The 18716-nt window shown below is 35.5% G+C and overlaps 1 protein-coding gene across 11 annotated transcripts in view; it reads left to right on the forward strand.

Annotated features, from left to right (window-relative positions):
- Positions 1 to 18716, forward strand: part of ETV1 (ETS variant transcription factor 1) — a 97575-nt gene that overhangs the window by 22682 nt on the left and 56177 nt on the right. Inside the window, exon 6 of one of the 11 annotated variants that reach the window (XM_058446847.1) lies at positions 2660 to 2764. The exons of the other annotated variants lie outside the window; for them this stretch is intronic. Within the exon in view, the coding sequence (XP_058302830.1) occupies positions 2660 to 2764 (105 nt within the window). The remainder of the gene's footprint in view (positions 1 to 2659; positions 2765 to 18716) is intronic. 11 annotated transcript variants of the gene reach the window in all.

Here is an 18716-nt window from a genome sequence, read left to right on the forward strand (position 1 = left end):
CAAATATTATACTTTTTGTCCCCATATTTTTAATAAATACACATACATCTATATATTCTGATATGTAAAAAAGTAAACACAACAATTATTAGTATTTGAAACTAAAATAAAAGCAGTCATGAAAATAAATATATTTGGGGGCTACCACCTCAAAGAATATGTAAGTTTCATAAAATAAGATATAAAGAAGAAATAACCTGAGCTAAACTAGTACATGTGGACCTTCACGTCGTAATTGTATGTTTAGTGTTTGTTATGGGTTTTTATTGGTATCATTTTTCCACTTTTTTAAAATCATAATAAACATCTATTTAAGATGCACGATGCGTATTTGCTTCTATCTGTTATTGAATTTTTTCCTAAAGAGAGTTGGTGCTGTGTCTTACTAGGTAAAAATTTTGGTTAGATGCTATTGTTTTCTTAAATCTAAAGCACTATTTGCATTTGACAGTAGCTAAGGGTAATGTTAACTCAAGAACTCCATTATTGGCAATATATCAGGAATGGCTAGATTAAAAATACTGTTTATACAATGTCTGATTAAGCTTTAAGATCAGAAAAGTACCTTTGTGCAATGGTTTTGCATGTAATCTTTTGAATCTTTTGTAAATCTAGAGTTTAGCAAAGAAATTTTTTTGGTTTGTTTTGCTGTAGGTGTGACATTATTAAGCTATTCAGAGATTTGTTTCATAGTTACTCCTAGTTATTGCCTATATAGTCCTGTTTTGACTAGTTTTTAGGTCCTGTTGAAGAGGTTTGAATTGTGATGGACCCTTTAATTATGAGATTTTAGTTTAATTAATTTATTTATTGGGTACATATGCTACACAGTTGTAGTCTGTACAGGTGTTACATAGGTTTATAAGACTATAGATGTTTATTCATTCAACAAATGAGTTTTGAGTCCCTATTATACGCCAGGATTTGTCCTAGTCACTGGCAATACAGTGGTGAAAAAAGTCAGAAAAATATCTGCTATCATGGAGCTTATGTTCTTACTGCATATAATTGATAAATGAAGTTGTATTTATCACATATTGAGTAATGTGAAATTATATGGGTGATGTGAAATCTATGCATAATCACTGTGTATTCAGACTCTGATCTATTACATATTGAAGAAAATGTGCTTAGGTTTTATGTAATTTTAGGTGTTTTTGTTTGTTTTTGTTTTTGTTTTTGAGACTGGGTCTCACTCTGTCACCCAGTCTGGAGTGCAGTAGCATGATCTCAGCTCACTGCAGCCTCAATCTCCTGGGCTCAAATGACTCTCCCATCTCAGCCTGAGACCACAGGCATGCACCACCATCCCCAGCTAATTTTTGTATTTTTTTGTAGAGATGGGGTTTCGCCATGTTGCCCGTGCTGGTCTCGAACTCCTGAGACCAAGCAATTCTCCCGCCTTGACCCCCTACTGTGCTGGGATTACAGGTGTGAGCCACCACACCCAGACTTAATTTTATACTTACTTTAACAAAATGTACTCTTTCCAAAGGCAAGGCCACTGGATTCCCTAGTGGATGATGGCTATCAGTGTCTGTGTTAACACCTTGTTGACCTACGCTAAAATTCATGTTATAGGGGACTGACAAGAATATCTTTGGACTTTTAAAAAATGATGTACTCTACTGTTAATTATTACTATTTACAAAGTATTGTCCTATTCATTGAGATCATATTTGTTCTTTAAGATTCAGATCAGATGTTATTTTTCCCTTGATTATCTTAGTCAGAATTAACAAATTCTATGTGCCAATACATACTTTACATAGATCCTAATTTTAATCCTGTTTTCATTGGCTTATAGAGGATGGTTCATGCCCTGTTTATGTGTATGATTCACATGTTTGAGGTAGTCATTGAATACTAAATTGAATGAATAGTTTCTTGGGTATTTAGAATCTTATTTTTTAAAAAACGTATTCATGCACAGGTGGCTTGAATTGTTTGAAAACGAGTGCCAATATCTGCTTTTATTTCCCTCTGTTTTATTTTTCTTTGAGGGCTAATGGAAAGCTGTTTGCATTTATGTAACATTAGAGCTAAATCTCAGTTACCAGATTAGGGCACTTTAATAAATATTATTAGATACTCCTATCTCACCACACATTTCTCAATAATCTCTATTAGGACAAATACTCTGAAATAACTTGATATTGTTCCTGTTTTACATGAAGAGAAACCCAGGGCATAAAATAATCAAATAAGTAAGGCACGTGATGACTGAAATTACACAGCTGAGAATCCCAACTCATGGTTGCTTAGTCTGTGCACATCTTCCCTCCCTGATAGCCAATACTCAGACTACACATACAAGCTTCAAAACTGTTTCTATTCTGAAAAAAAAAATCTGCATGGCTAACAAAGAATGTGTTTCACTAATAGTTTTTGAAAATTATTCTCACCAAGTTATGATAGATGAAGAGAGACCAAGAGCTCCTTCCAATAGAGGTTTGTCTCAAGAAAGATATTCTGTGAACTCATCTGAGCGAATAGCTGTGAGAAAAATAGATGGGAGGACACGGTGTTCAGGAACTATTCCAGTCCTTGTCTAGGCTGCAGTGTGTGCACTTCTCTGCCTCAGAGATTTTCTCTTATTTACCAGAATTCGAGAGATGTTTATGATAACACTGTGTATTTATGTGTTGTTTATGCACAGGTTTTGGCCCCAGAATGTTTCAGATATGGTGTATATTTCTCACTGGAGGAGAACAGCCGTTTGGGAATGAAGGCAGTAGTAGTAGTAGTAGCAGCAGCGGCGGAGGTATTAGTAGTAGCAGTAGGAGTATTACTAGTGTTCATGGAATTCCCATTATAGTAGTAAATATTCATAGAAATTTCAAAGCTGTAGCTTGAGACGATAAAGATTAATGATATCAACACCTTTAATTTAAAGATGGAAAACTGAAATCCAAAAAGATTATCAGGCTCTTTATGATTTTAAAAGAAAGATTGTACACCCTTAGTTGTGTGTTGGGAAAATAGCAAATAAGAAAAAATATGAACCTGGATACTTTCACTCATTAGTGATTTTTTTCTTTATCAGATTCACTATTTGTGACACTGGAATAAGAAATACTTTTCTCACCCATTTTGTTATTCAAAAGGGTATTTTTAAATTCTGCTACATCACTAGCACAAATGTATATTTGTTGGATGAAGGAATGAATTCGATTCAATATTTTTATGCCAGGTTTTGTCTCCTTTATCAATGTTAATGTATCTATGCATAATTCTTAGCTTAGTATTATGTAGATTTTTCACATTAAGTATGATCATGATCTATAAACCAATACAAAATTCTGGATAAATTTTGATTAGAAATATATGCCCCCCTTTCTCCATTTATCCCCCAGAATTTTTCAACACTGAATTTAGTCCTAAACCGTAAGATGCTTTTCTTAGAATTATTTCCAGCTGCAGAGTTACCAGCAAAAGTTCTGTCAAATACTATCAAGGCCACCCAACATGGTTAAAAATGGCTCATCCCTATCAAGATGTATGGGTAGTATTGAAGCAAACCTCTCAGTAGTGTTAGCTTTTCCTTTGAAATGGTGGTCCTGCTGTGAAGTGAACTTTTACTGCTGTTTGGGGTTGTTTTTCTCCATCCTCATGAACACAACAGCCTTATTATGTTGATTTGATTTGATTCCTTAGTCCTTGGCAGTGGGGCCAGAATGTCAGGTGATGCAGTTGTCTCAACTCATGGGTCTGCAGGGAAAGCCAAATACCTGGATGTCATTGCTGTGTTTCTCTGGATGTTTTTGCCATCTGAAATCTCCATGTTCTTGTAGTCTTTCAGGAAAATCAACCCGTTTTCCTTTGTGAAAGCTCTATTTTCATTCATAGTTTTATTGCAGATTAAAGAGGCTGTCGCATTAGAAAGTTATCAGCTATTCAATAAACGTCAGTCATCCCATTTTGTGATAAAGCTGTCCCATTGATCGAAGTGGAAATTTAGGCTTTTGGCTTTTACACAGCAATTTCTGAAGTTCGGATAATGTGCTTATGGAATATATAGACCTATTCTCTTATTTATAGGTCTTATGTAGAGATGGACATATGAATTTATGTGTGCGTGATGTACATATAAGCAGGCTAATATATACAAGCATCTGAATTTTATGTAAAATATAACATTCTTTTCTTAGAATTTAACAAAAATTCTAAGAAAATGAGAAGTCATCAGTAAACTTTTGTTAAATTCTAAGAAAATGAGAAGTCTTCAGTAAACTTCTCTCTCTATATATATGTATAGGTGTGTGTGTGCATTACATTTTTTTTTTTTGCCAAGATTGGTATTAAAATGTTTTCAAAAACCTTAATGCAAAATTTCAATAGTTGTGAATACAGTAAAACACACATGAATTTTGTGATTACAAAATTGGAAAAATATGCTCTTATTTTCATATTATTTATAATAGTTAAGGGAATAGCAGTTTTATAACTCTTTAGATTTGGCATTTTTATTTTGGTAACATGCAGCTTGTCCCGTTGGTTAAATTCTTACCATAGCTTTTTTTCATAATGAAAAATAAGTTATGTTCACAAATATTCATAGTGCCAGGCATTGTGCTAGGTGCTGTGAACTGAAAGATGAATACAATACTAGCAATAATACTAATCATTTATATTCAGCATTTTAGATTTCATAGGCCATTTTCACATCCTGTATCTCATTTGATTCTCACAATGACCTTGGGATATAGACAGAGTAGACAAAGCTCATGCAGGTTTAGTGTGGTTCCTATATAAGGAACTACATTCATAGGTGTTGAATGGCAGAACCAAAACTCACCTTGTAACACATTTTCCCTTGTATGCATTCCAGTAAAATGTACAAAGTTGTTATTCATTGATTTGCCATGACTATACAAATGAATTAAAGATGTAAAATAAGTGTTTTAGCCACATCTGTGTATACATACATATATTCGTATGCTTGTGTAATACAATAAAAGAAAAATGGAAAATTTATCAAAAATGATTTTTATTCTTCATGGAATTATTCTAATTTATAACATAATGCACAAACTAATACATCTATGGAAAGCAAGGGTAGAGTAGACAATCCCTGAAGTTCCCTGTTTGTCTATGAAAATCTTTATGCTTGTGCTTTGGATTGTAGAAATGTGGTTAAGTTCTATGTATACATAGGTCTTCAGCTTCAGGAATCCTGAATGTTTGCTTAACAAAATAATGATGCTCTCAAAAGAGAATTTTAAAATTTTGGTTTGGACTCTGTTTGGCAACACATAATTAGGCCAGGAACATTTGCTAATGTGCTGAAATTAATTGAATATCGCATTTTGCATTTTGTCTGATACTACTTTTTTATATTATTTCATGCTACTGATAATGTTGATGTTGAAGACACTAAAGCCATATAATATAAACGTGATGAGATTTATCTATGGGATTGAGTACATTGTACTGTATAAGAGTAGGACATTGGACCTAGGCCTCTTGAGTTCAAATCTCTACTATTTACTAGGTGTGTGACCTTGTACAAGCAATTTAAATCATTGTGCCTCAGTTTCTTCTTGCATAAAAATGGGATAAATATTATCTTCCCTAGGGTGACTAAATGAGTATATATATATACACGTGTGTGTGTAGATATATATATATACAGGCCACGTGTGTGTGTGTGTGTGTAACATTGTATATGTTTATGTGAAATATCTAAGTAATATATTTGGCACATGGAACATACTATATAAGCTTTTATTCTGTATATACAAAAATATATAGATATATGAAATACACAAAACATAACATTCATAATATATCACACGTGCATTCATTTCTGATCAACTTACCTTTTAGTGTTTTTCTTCATACTCATAAATAATGTCTACACCTACCAACATGTGGACTTTATCTACTGTATCTATACATACTGTAAATAGTTGTAACAACTTGACCTTTTGCTGTTGATCACACTAAGTAGTTCAGTGCATATCTGTAATGATACTGTCAGAAGAAACTCAGAAGTGTTGTTTGTTCAAATCTACTTTGACCATAGGAATTCAAAAACAAAAAGTGTTGTGCTGGAAACATTCTGATACTTATAATACAGACCCTACTATAGGATCAGTTAGCATCTTATGTGTAAGATTATGGGTTATGAATTCTGGTCAATCAAGGACACCCTGATTTGTGGGTCTAACAAAATTGCTTCTATCCTCAATGTTTTTTTTGCTTTCAAAGTTGATGTATTCATTGAAAGGGGAAAAAAAAGTGTTGATTTTTCAATTAAGATGCAACCTTTACAATGTAAAGCTGTAATAATTATAGTGTTCATTCAGCCTGAAGAAAAAATTTCACTAGTTAAACAGCAATAATCAAGATGAGAACTACATTACAAGGGTGCTAATTTTATGATCATTGCTATTTAAATAATAAAAATGAATCCACAGGACCCTTGCTGTAACACTATTTGCAATGAAGTGGTATTCAGCTTTAAAATGGTCCTCTTGAAGCCCATTTTAAATTAATGGGCTGCTTAAATTGTGAATGACCAAAGATCACCTTATAAAATAGCTACTTTTCCAATCAATCAATTATTAGGCTATGGCTGGGCTTCTACAGGACCAGATGTGTTTGACCCAAAGTATTTCACAAATATTAGTTCTATCATTCTTATATAATAACAGATTCTTTTTCTTTTTCTTTTTTTCGAGATGAGGTCTTGCTCTGTTTTCTAGGCTGGAGTGCAGTGGGGCAATCATGGCTCACTGCAGCCTCAACCACCCGCGCTCAAGTGATCCTCCCAACTCAGCCTCTTGAGTAGCTGGGACTACCGGTGTGCACTACCATGCCCAGCTATTTTTTAATTATTATTATTATTGTTTGTAGAAAAGAGGTATTGCTGTGTTGCCCAGCAGTCTTGAACTTGTGGGCCCAAGTGATCCTTCCTCACAAAGTGTTGGCATTGTAGGCATTAGCCACCACTCCTGGCATATGATAACAGATTCTTATATTTTCAGCTCCCAAGAAAAATCAATAACAACAACAAAACAAATTAGAATTTGAGTTTCATCAATTGGATTCTGCATGCTAAATATAAGAAAAATAGGTTCTAGTTTTTCTCTCTCCAAAAAGAATTACTAGCATCAGAGAATTTGGCACTGAGGTAAAATCTTAAAGTAGCGCTATAAGCTCACATGGCAACATGTGAGCTTTGGAGTAGGTTTAAATCTAAGTTTTATAGATTTATACATTTATAAATTTTATAGATTTATAGATTGGAGTAGGTTTAAATCTAAGTTTTATAATTTGCCATTTTTGTGATTTTGAACTAATTAACTTCTTTAAGCTGTGTAAGTAAAAGGGGAAAATAAATGGGTGAATGTAATGATTAAATGAGGTATCTTGTCTGAAGAATCTGGCACAAAGATGAATATTGAATAACTCAGTAGCTCTGTAGAAGTCAGGCAGTATCAATATCTACTTAATTTATGCACTGTTTTGAGGGCAGAGGACTTTATAAGCTACAGTAACAGTAATGAAAATTCAGAATAGCAATGTTGATAATATAGTTAAAAGAATTTAAGATGATTGCATTTGATTAATTTAGCCATGGAAGAGTTGGTTTGTGATGTCATTACTGCTGCCACATACTGGTAGCATATCTTCCCTAGACAGATGTAATTATTCATTATAGATTGTTCTCTAAGAGGTGAATACCATCTTCCTTTCCATTGTCCTCCACTAACAACTCAAAGAGAAGAAATACTTTAGATGTAGCAGCATATACATTACAGATCTGTGAAAGAGCCTGCTCTTTATTTTATGTGGTAGGTTGTCTATGCACAGTACTCTTAAGTATTTAACTTAAGAAAGATAAATAATCTATGTATGGCTCCCAATTTAAAAAAAAAAAAAAGGTTCCAGAGAATAAGTCTTTTTTTTTTTTTTTGAGACAGAGTCTCACTCTGCTGCCCAGGCTGGAGGGCAGTAGTGTTATCTTGGCTCACTGGAACCTCTGCCTCCCAGGTTCCAGCCATTCTCCTGCCTCAGCCTCCCGAGTAGGTGGGATTACAGGCATGTGCCACCACTCTGGCTACTTCTTGTATTTTTAATAGAGACGAGGTTTCACCATGTAGGCCAGGCTGGTCTCAAACTCCTGACCTCAAATGATCCACCTGCCTCGGCCTTGCAAAATGCTGGGATTACAGGTGTGAGCCACTGTGCCTGGCCAGAACAAACCATTTTTAAGCAATCATTTTGAGACTTATTCCATTTTAGACATTATATGAATTACTTGCATAGTTATAATGCCAGGATAAAGATAGATAGGTACTTAAGTATCTGTTTATATGGGATATAATTCTTATGCATAAAAATATTTTTAAAAACATGATTCCTGCCTTGTAAAAGCATACTGTGAAGTATGGAAGAAGGGGAAGCATATGCTGGGACTAGTTAAGGTACAGTAGAGTGGGAAGTTAAAATAGCACCTAAGAGTGCAGCCTTTGGAGTCTTACTAGTTAGGCTCAGTGCCCCATCTACTACTTCCTATTGATAGCCAGGTAACCTTGGTATGTCAATTAATCTCTTAGTACTTCCATTTCCTCATCTTTCAAAGGGGCTTTGAAGAGTGAGGATACTATAGATGTGTAAGGAGGATAAAATAGGGCATTTATAATTATTAATATTATTACTATTATTGTATTAACAATTAAAAAAATACTACCTGACTACAAATTAAATGAGTGGTCCTTACAGACACTAAATTCTATAGTGTTTTTTTTTTTTTAAGTAACATCAGCACAGATTGGAGTACTTGAGAAAGACCTCATGAAGAAAATGAAGCCTCACCTACAACAGAATGAGAAATCTACTCAATGAAATATTAGAAATGACAGGAACCTGGAGATTATTCACCCAATAACTCTGTATTTGTTGGATAATAATAGCTAATACTTGTGTAATACTCACTATGTGCTAGTTCCTCTTCTAAACACGTTATAAATATCTTAATGCAGCCAATCTTCATAACATCCTTGTTTAGTAGAAACTATTATTATCTCCCTCTTTTGGTGAGAAAATCGAGGCACAGAGTAGTTAGGTGGATTGTCCTGTGTCACACAGCAGCCAAGTTGTAGATCTGGCTCCAGAGTTTATACTCTTAACCACGATACTACACTGTCTCCTAGATAGAGCTGTGTGCCAAAACTAAGATTGTCGGGAGCAAAACAGTTTGCCCAAAGTAACAAGAAGTACCCAAGTAGTGACAGAACTGGAACGATCTTCCTTGGCACCTAATTTTTAATATATCTGTGCTTACCACATATCAACTGGGCTTCTCAAGATTTGTATGATTTACCGAGTGATGAGGGGAGGGCCTATTAAGTTGGGACAAGACCAGGTATTAATTGCCCTGTCCATCAGAGAGAATGGTAGCAGTGTTTGAATATAGACATACACACTGGATAGCAATGGGAATGAAGTTTGATAGGTCATTTTGTGGGTTAGCAAAAGTCAGATGTATTCAAGGTTTATCTGAACAACAACAAATGGGCCAACCTGGAAATTTCTGAGGATGAAAATGTCGTGTTATTGGGGAGGAGAAAGTGGAAAGAAAAAAGCAAAGGGTATAATGTATTTTTGTAAATGGATTTTAGCATATAGGCACACTTCTAGTTAACCATATTTAAAACAAATACATGCTAAATAATGCATATGTACCAGAAATTTTATGTCAGTGGAATCAAATGTAGTAATTCAAAGAAATAGTCACTGGCTAAGAATTTATGTATGCCTTGTATGGTAAGAGGAGAATCAGGCTTTATCTGACTTAACTTTTATCCCTATGCACACCCTCAATTTACAAAGCTTCTATTTACTTCAAAGGGGTGAGGAGGAGAATGCAAACCAGGCCTATCATGGTTGTGATCATAGGATTGTTTTGCAGGTGGTATCCATGTGTTTCTCCACAGTTCATCTTTTCTATTTGCACACTTGGAAGGAGAGCAGAGCGCTCTTTCATCTTCATACTTTTCTAGTTTTTTGGAACTATCAATTACAAAGGAGTGCTGTATAAATCTTCTTTGTGTGTTTAAGTGCTAATATAAGCTGCTGAATATATCAGTTGGCTACAGTATTTGATGCACCTTACACCTGGAGTTACAGCAGACACTTTGGCAGAGCTCATTGTTCTAAAGAACTAGATTATAATGCAGAAAATAAAATGAGACAGAAATATTAAAAAATTCATTCCATATGCAAGTTTCCACCATTGTATTGTGTTGGTAGACAACCAATGCTGTTTGTTGTCATTGTTTACCGTCCTCTTTGATCACCAAGTTGTAGAAAAATGATTATCCCTTTAATTGATCTGTGATCTAGAGCAAACATTGTAATACCTGTTCATTCAAATGGGCTTGATGCCACCATCTAAGCATCTCAAAAGGTTACATTTAAATAGGTGCCTTAGGCCGGGCGCAGTGGCTCACGCCTGTAATCTCAGCACTTTGGGAGGCCGAGGCGGGCAAATCACGAGGTCAGGAGATCGAGTCCATCCTGGCTAGCACGGTGAAACCCCGTCTCTACTAAAAAATACAAAAAATTAGCCAGGCATGGTGGCGGCCGACTGTAGTCCCAGCTACTTGGGAGGCTGAGGCAGGAGAATGGCGTGAACCTGGGAGGCGGAGCTTGCAGTGAGCCGAGATCGCGCCACTGCACTCCAGCCTAGGCGACAGAGCGAGACTCCATCTCAAAAAAAATAAAAATAAAAAGCAAATAAATAGGTGCCTTAGGTTTACGTAGCAGTAAATATAGTTTGATGTTTTTAAAAAAGGCAGTTAAACAATAGAACACTTGAGTATTTGGATATACCTCCTCATTTAATAATAGAGATCCATCTTCATAATAACATCTTAATTTTTTTGACATTTTGCAATTTTCCTTGGAGTCTTTTAAAATTTTTATTAATCCACAGAAATTAGTAACTGATATTTACTTAAATGAAATTTATGTGACAATAAAATCAAATGCAGTGTTTATTTCCTATGTAGTGCCTCTGTATACTGTATATTATGTATAACATAAAGACTTGCATTGTGCAAGGATTAGTATGATTTGATATGTATTTTGATGTTACTACAAAATGCTCTGCCCAAGATAGAAGTAAAAAGATTTGTACTGTTAAGTATTATTGCTTCCATGCTGAGATTTTCTATTTCCAGTAACACCTGTACACCACCGCTACCTAGTTATGCTCTGCATTTTATGCTTAATGTAGTAATCTAATTTCCCCTTATTTGCAGTTAGCAAGTCAAAGTAAAAAATATACATTGGAATGTTGCCATGACACTATTGCTATGGAGGCAAATTTAGTAACAGGTGAACTATCTTGGTTCCCATCAGACAAGGCTTGGTTCCTGAAGGATGGAAATGATCTTATTATATGGAGTTCTCTCCTGTAATATAGCCTTAAGGGTACACTCCTGGAACAGTGTAATAGGGAGACTCTAGAGCCGATAAAAAAGAAACAAAAATCCTTTGAACTAGCAGCTGGGAAGTTATATCAACAACTCTATAAAGTGTAACAAGAATTTAACGAACATTTAAGAAGCCCTTCTGGATTATTATAAATAGGGTGAAAATTAAGAACATTTCTTAGGTTACAAGTGTATGTAATTAATGAATAGTTGTACAATACTTGATTTTATATTTTCAGCTATTGTAATATTTCTTTATCACTAGATCATATCAACTAAGTCAAATGTAATTGTAACTTTGTATAAATATGACTTAATATAAACTGCATGCGGGGTATTGGTATTGAAATCAGATTTAACAAGCTGCATATCTATGATTACAGCACTTCTCAGTAACTGTTCATTTTAAAGACTGTGCAGATGGACAAGAGTAATCTCTTAAACTCCTTATGAAACGCTGTAATTTGGCTTGGTTCATTTGTGATTCAGAACTCCCAAATGGATCCCGATGAAAAATTAGAGATGTGTTCTTGTAGAAAAAAGTGAGTGTGTTAAGAAATCACAAAAATTACTCATAATATGCTAATATAATTCAAAAATTCTTCATTCCAATAATAATTTTCTTGGGAGTATATCCTCTAGGTATGGAAATGTGATCTGTGCATTCACTGATCCAATACATTTAGTTCCTACAATACTTGCAAAATATTTGAAGAGGTATTCAAATTAGTTTCTTACATAGGTGTCTTACACAGTGTCTCCTCACTGTGTATTTCATGGCCACGGTTAAGTCTATCCAAGGCTTTCTTGCTTGGCTTTCCTTGTCAGCGTTTGGCTTGTTTGCTACTTGTTTTATTGGCAATGGCTGGGTTTGTGTCAGCAGAGACTCTTAGAGTTCATTATTCCGATGTAGCTCTTTTGCTGTAAATGTTTTTAAGTTAATATTTATTTTATTGTTAAGAAATTAAAAAAGGACTTGACTACTTTAAAAAAAAGTGGCCCTGCCCAATCACAGTCTTTACTTTTGTATGTCATACATCTCCCTTTTTTTTGAGAGGGGATTCTTAATCTTATACAGTTAAATGAAAAATTTTCAACTTGGGTGAAATACTTTGGGTAGAAGCTTTTCTGTAAGAGTGGCAGTTCCTCATGGAAACTCCTTCAATATACATTGAATTAAATATCAGAAGGGATTTTTAAAGAACATTTTTCAAATTTATTTTGGGGTAAAAATTATAAAAATGTTGTGCCAAATTAGTAGTTGGTTCAAATAAAATGTTTTTGCAAGATTTACCCCAGCCAGTATTAACAGCTGTAACAATTGAGACCAGGTGACAGAAAATTTCGTTTTAAGAAGGTGTTTATTGTCAGGAAAATTGTGAAGTTTCCTTTGTAATTACTCTATCTTTGTTATTTTGGCAGCCTGTAAAGTTTTATTGGCATTTACTGAAAGGTACTTTTTTTGGCCCTAGCCAGCTGGCTTTCTTTTTTTGGGCAAACTTTCCTAGCTCTGGTATTCAGAACATATTTTCAGCTTTGATTGTCTACCAATGGGGTTGTTTTGAACAAGGAGCCAAGTGACTAGTGATGTCTGAATTGATCTCAATCATGTCTTCAGTAGGGTGACATAAGAATGCTGCAGGTGTACTTCAACCATTGAGGGTTGTTTCCTACTTATCCAGCGTGTCATTTTGGTGCTAAAATAGTCAATTTAAGACCATTCAAACTACAGACCCTTTTTACATACAGACTGGAAGAAAAGTATGTGAAATGATGTATCAAAAGTAAGGATTCAATAACTCAAAAGAGAATAAAATTTTTCAAGCAATATAGGATCACCAAACTGAGATTGAAAGATCCTTTCCAGGAGCTAAATATTAAACAGGTAATGCACAAACATTTGAAGAATGGAACAATAATAGTATTTCCCTAGATTCATGAGTGTGGTGTATAGATGTGGAGTTTTAGTTGTCTTGGTATTGGCCTTCTCCACTTTGTAAGCCATGTACCATTGCTCTTACCTCTGGGCTTATTTGAAGAATTGTTTAGATCATGCCAATCCATGTGAGATGAATTCTAAATTTAGAATTATACTGCTCTGGTTCTGAAGACCACAGTAATAAATTCATTTAAGCAAGTATTTGCATCACTGATTACTTATTTTATTGCCTTTAAAATACTGCTGGAGAAAATGATTTTATTTTATTTCATGTTAATAAATTTATTTGACTACTTGTTCTTAGTGAGTAATACTTACAAATCTTAGAAATGCCTTTTTAGTAATTATTATTTCAAAGCGATGACAGGCATATTAGTGTTTGGTATCAATATTAATTTTGTATGTTACTATGGCGCATTGATAAAATAACTAATGTAAAATCTTAAGGTGGAGTTCCTGTGTTTGTGATTTAATAAAAAAGGAAAATTAAAGATCACATTTATCATTTACTTCTGAATAAGTTATCTTTAGATGCTACATCTTCATCCACTATTTTCTGCTGTTTATGATCTGCTTTCTTTTTTGTAGCACTGGATTTCAAGGAATATATTTACCACTTTATTCTAAACTATTTGTTAGAGATCTATACAGATTGCCTACAGAGGGTAGCACTATGGAATTTGTTCTGGCATCCTGGTGGAGGTGTGGGGGATGCAGGGTAGAAGGAAGCCCACCTTTTTATTTTATTTTATTTTTTTACATGTTCTTATGGGAAGAACCTGTCTTCATAGTCACTCAGTAGTCAGGACAAAGCACCTCTGGTGTCTGCACGTTCTGCAGGCCCATCTGCCGTAGCATTCCTCAGTACTTCATCCTGGCCTGAGAAACACCCGCAAGTGCTGGGATCTTCCAACCTCTACTCAGCTACGAATAACAACAAATACTTCCCAGTCTCTTCTAAATACATATTGTCCATTATTTAAAAAAAAACTTACAGCATTACTAGGCAGAGAAGAGATTTTTATTTTTGGAACTTTGCAGGGCTTAAAGAGTGTCCCTATTATAGCAAAGTGGGACAATTTCTGTAGAAGAGGTGTTTTCAATATTCATAAAGGTCATAATTAGGTAATTTATTAAGTATAGCAAATTTTGAGAGGTGTGGATTTGGATGGGTATCTTGATTCAGGCACTTCATTTCAATTTATTAGATCTGTTTCTCAAATAGCTGCAGCTTGTTCAGGTTTTATTCCTGCCAGTTGGATATGAAGTACTGTATGTTTGGGCTCCCTGTACAGAATTTGTTTCCAAAAAAATAGTGTCGTGCTGCTTTCCATCTACTGGACCAGTAGGGGTAGGAAGATCTGATTTGAAGCCAATGCAAAATGCAAAACTGATTAGATTTGGATTGTTCATACATTAGGCCTTCCTTTCCCTGTTCTTATCCTTTTTCCAGATGGAAGAACCAGTTTCCTCCCAGGGCACTTTCTCCTGGCAATTAGACTGTGAAGATGAAGATCATTTAGTACCACTACTGCTGAAGTACCATTATATTAAGTTTTGGCTTTAAAATTTACAGGAATGAATCAACATATTCTGCATTTGGTCTCTTTATTTTGCAATTGATGATGCTTGTGATGCTTTTAAAATTAGGAATCTAACTTTGTCTTTCAATTCTGCCTTTTCTTTATTAATATAATAACATCTTACTTTCCCAAATTTCCTACTGAAAAGTGGGGGGTCCCTGTAGTCAAATTTTAAAGCATCAAGTATTTTAAAATGTTAACAGTATTGCATGTACCTCTTTCTAATGTGCATTATGTACCCTCCCTCCCTTCTTAAATATAGTACTTATACCCAATTTTGCTTTTTCGTGGTGATTAAGGGTTGCCATTATGAACGTTGGTTGCCACCCTTTGCTAAAATGCAGCAAATGCCCTCAGTTATTACTGAAGCTTGTAGAGCTCTGTGCCCTTATTAGTAAATGGCTTTAGAATGTTATGCCCTTGGAATTCTTGTATCAGACCTTTGCCATTTTCCTCTTCTCTCTTACATTAGTAAATAAGCGGGCACTTACACACAGGCATTACATTTTAGAGCTACAAAAAAGATGACTTGGCCTAATGGCTTCAGTTTGCAGATTAGGAATAGAAGCCCAGGGAGGTTGCACAGTTAGTCCATGATTATGCAGCTAGCTGGGTAGGAACTGGGTAGAGATTACTCAACTCCTAATCCAATGTTCTTTCTACCAGGCCACACCTTTTGCTTTTTCCTTCTGTCAGGATACCTTGTCCTAATTGACTTTTTCCATGTTTATTTTTATTTATTTTTTTGCTCTTAGTGTGTAGTTGGCTGATAGAGAAATTGGAAACAAGATTAAATAGAAAAAGTAGTGAAGTAACATCTGATGGCTTGAAGCTCTGTTTCTACAAGTCAGTGTACATCCTTGAGTCTGTTTGTCTTCCGTATAAGGAGGTGGTTGGACTATTACTAGTAGTAACAAACATTTACTGAGTACTTGCCACATGTCAGGTACTATTAAGTTCTCATATGTGTTACCTCATTAAATTCTTACACAAATCCCATGAGGAAGTTCTGTGGGATTTTTGACATTACAATATTTGAAATTATAATGAATAATTTTGATATTACAATATTTGATATTACAAAAGGGGAACCTGAGTAACACAAAGGTTACCTAGCTCACCAGAAGCCCTTCAGTTAGTAAGTGGCAAAGCCAAGATTTAGTCTCCATGTTTGTAACCAGTCAGCTTTTATGTGGCTGGGTCATCTACATGTTCTCTTTTGGCTGTAACACTTGATGATTCCGGGTTTGAATAATAACACCAACAACTAACATCACTAAGGACTCAATATACACTTTATACGTAGTGGCTCCCTTAGTCCTATCAGAAACTCTGTGAGGCAGGTGCTGTTATTATCCCATTTTATAGATGAGAAAACCAAAGTACAGAGAGGTTAAGTGGATTGCCCAGTCTTACAGTTAATAAGTGGCAGTGGCAAGATTTGGAACTAGGCAGATTTAAGTGCCTGCTAGCTTTGCCACTATGTCTTATTGCTCGTGAGTAGGTACTTGAGTATTTAACTCATGAGTGTAACATAAGTTTTATAATATTTATTTTTGCTAATTAGAGATGATGTGTATGTGTGTGTGAGAGAGAGAGAGAACATGCACGTGCACATTTACTTGTAAACATGATTTCTTATCTATGTGTTAAATAGGGGGTAGGCAGGCTGATAAGTGAGTGAAGTGAACTTAGCCCAAGTGGTATGGGGAATGGAGTGGTGGGGATTGTGGGGACTGTGGGGACTGTGGCATATAGGAAAGCACAGGTCCTGGCCAAAGGGGCAGCTGAGAGTGGCTCAGCCAACTCCTGACCTGTTTTTCAAGCAGGAAATTGGACCCAGTATTGCTATATATTGTGTGTGTGTGTGTGTGTGTGTGTGTGTGTGTGTTCCTAGAGAAGCCAGCAGTTTGGATTTTTAAACCAGAAGATTTTGAAGCTGATTTTTAAATGACCACAGTTAATTGAAGTTATTTGCAACCACTCTGAAACAAAGAAATGTTGGCAACCTCTGACTTAGATCATCAGGGCTGGGGGAAAGTGACCTTCTGAAAGTGAGAGTTGGCCACATCTTGGTATCCCCACTACTTTTTGAAAAGATGAAAGATGGACCCCAATCTGGAATACTTACTCATTCTCTTCTATTAAGATGTTATGGTATTCTCCAATGTAGAGGCAGTTGAATGTTTAAGTCTGCTTTTGAGAAACAGCTGCCTTATGAGGCTGCAGCATTCATCTGAAAGCCGCCACTCTGTCCTCAGCACTAGTTTCCAAGTCTGTAGACACCTGATCACTTCCGGGGCTTTTTCAAACTGTATCTCCTTCATTTAGGTACACCCTGGCAAGACTACTCAGGGATCCCTGCAAGAGAGTGTGAAGTTACTGTTACTGGTAGGAGTTTGGGATCTCTCTCTCTCTCTTTCATACACACACACACTCACACACACAAACACACTCACAAAAGTTTGATGCTCCCTTCTGTGAAATGAGTTCTGAGACTCAGCACTGATTTTTGAACTGCCCAGGAAGATCCTTGCACGTGCTAAGGATCTACTTCAGGAAGCAAGATGGGGGCATATTGATGACTGCTTGCCTTCCCCCATAAAGGTAGCTCCACTCTTATCTGTTTTGCACATTGGGCTTCCAATTGTGATTTCTTTAGTACAAAGGTCTCCGAAGCTAAAACAAACACTGGCTCAATCCTGAAAACTTAATCATATCTAATGTCTGCTTCAATTTAAAAACGCTGATGTTCCTAAAAAGGGATGAGAGTTCACATCACTTTTCCCCTGTGTTGCCAAAATAACTTCCAGGGGCAAACTGGGTATCTGATCTCTGCAGACTGACAATACTCCTTTAAAACTTGGTGGCATTTTTTTTTAAATGGCTGCTCTCCTTAAAGAATATTATTTAAGAAAAAAATACATATCAACTTGCTGTGCTATGGTCTAAATTCCTCTCTCGGAAATATTATAGGTGAATGTATTTCCAGATGCTGCAAATAATGGAAAATCATGAAAACTCGAATCAGGGTCCCTGTCCTTAAATGTGTTTCAGTTTGCATTTTGATAGCAGTTTAGAAATGTTATCGCTTGTTTTGTCACAGACATAATTCACATCTTTCTTCAGGCACTGTAAACAAGAGAAATGGTTTAATGGCCCCATAAAGGCACTCTGCTGATGGCTGAGATTAGGCCCTTTAGTAATGGATATTGGTGTGTGTATGTGTGAGTGGTATATGTACACAGTGGGGGTGGGGAGGGCTTGGAAGAGGTAAATGTACTACAAAGAATCTTTGAGAGCCTCAGATGCAGCTGAAAGTGCCTTCTGCTTCTGTGTGTCTTGGAAGATGGATTCACAAAGCATGTGACACCATTGTCTTTATTTATACTCAAGCCTTCCCCTTTGCTTCTAGAATTTAACTGAGCACTAATTGAGGTCATTGCGATCCATTTATTACCTGAAATTGAAGTGATATTAACTTAAAGTGAATGCTTTTCATCTACTGAGTGTATTCCTAACTACATATATTTGTATAAAACACTATGTGCATTTTTCATGCCATGCTTGTATCTGGTCTTAAATAATCTAATTTATGTATACCATTTACTTCCCCCCTCCCTTTTACAGAGATTTTTTTTTTTAAATCACTGCTATAGCCAAGTGAAAATTTTTTTTACAAGCACTTTAGTATCCACACTATGATTTGTTTTGACTTTTTCAGTTATATTTTTTAGACAGGTG

This window comes from Hylobates moloch, unplaced genomic scaffold, assembly GCF_009828535.3.
Source record: "Hylobates moloch isolate HMO894 unplaced genomic scaffold, HMol_V3 SCAFFOLD_1, whole genome shotgun sequence".
Taxonomy (NCBI): Eukaryota; Metazoa; Chordata; class Mammalia; order Primates; family Hylobatidae; genus Hylobates; species Hylobates moloch.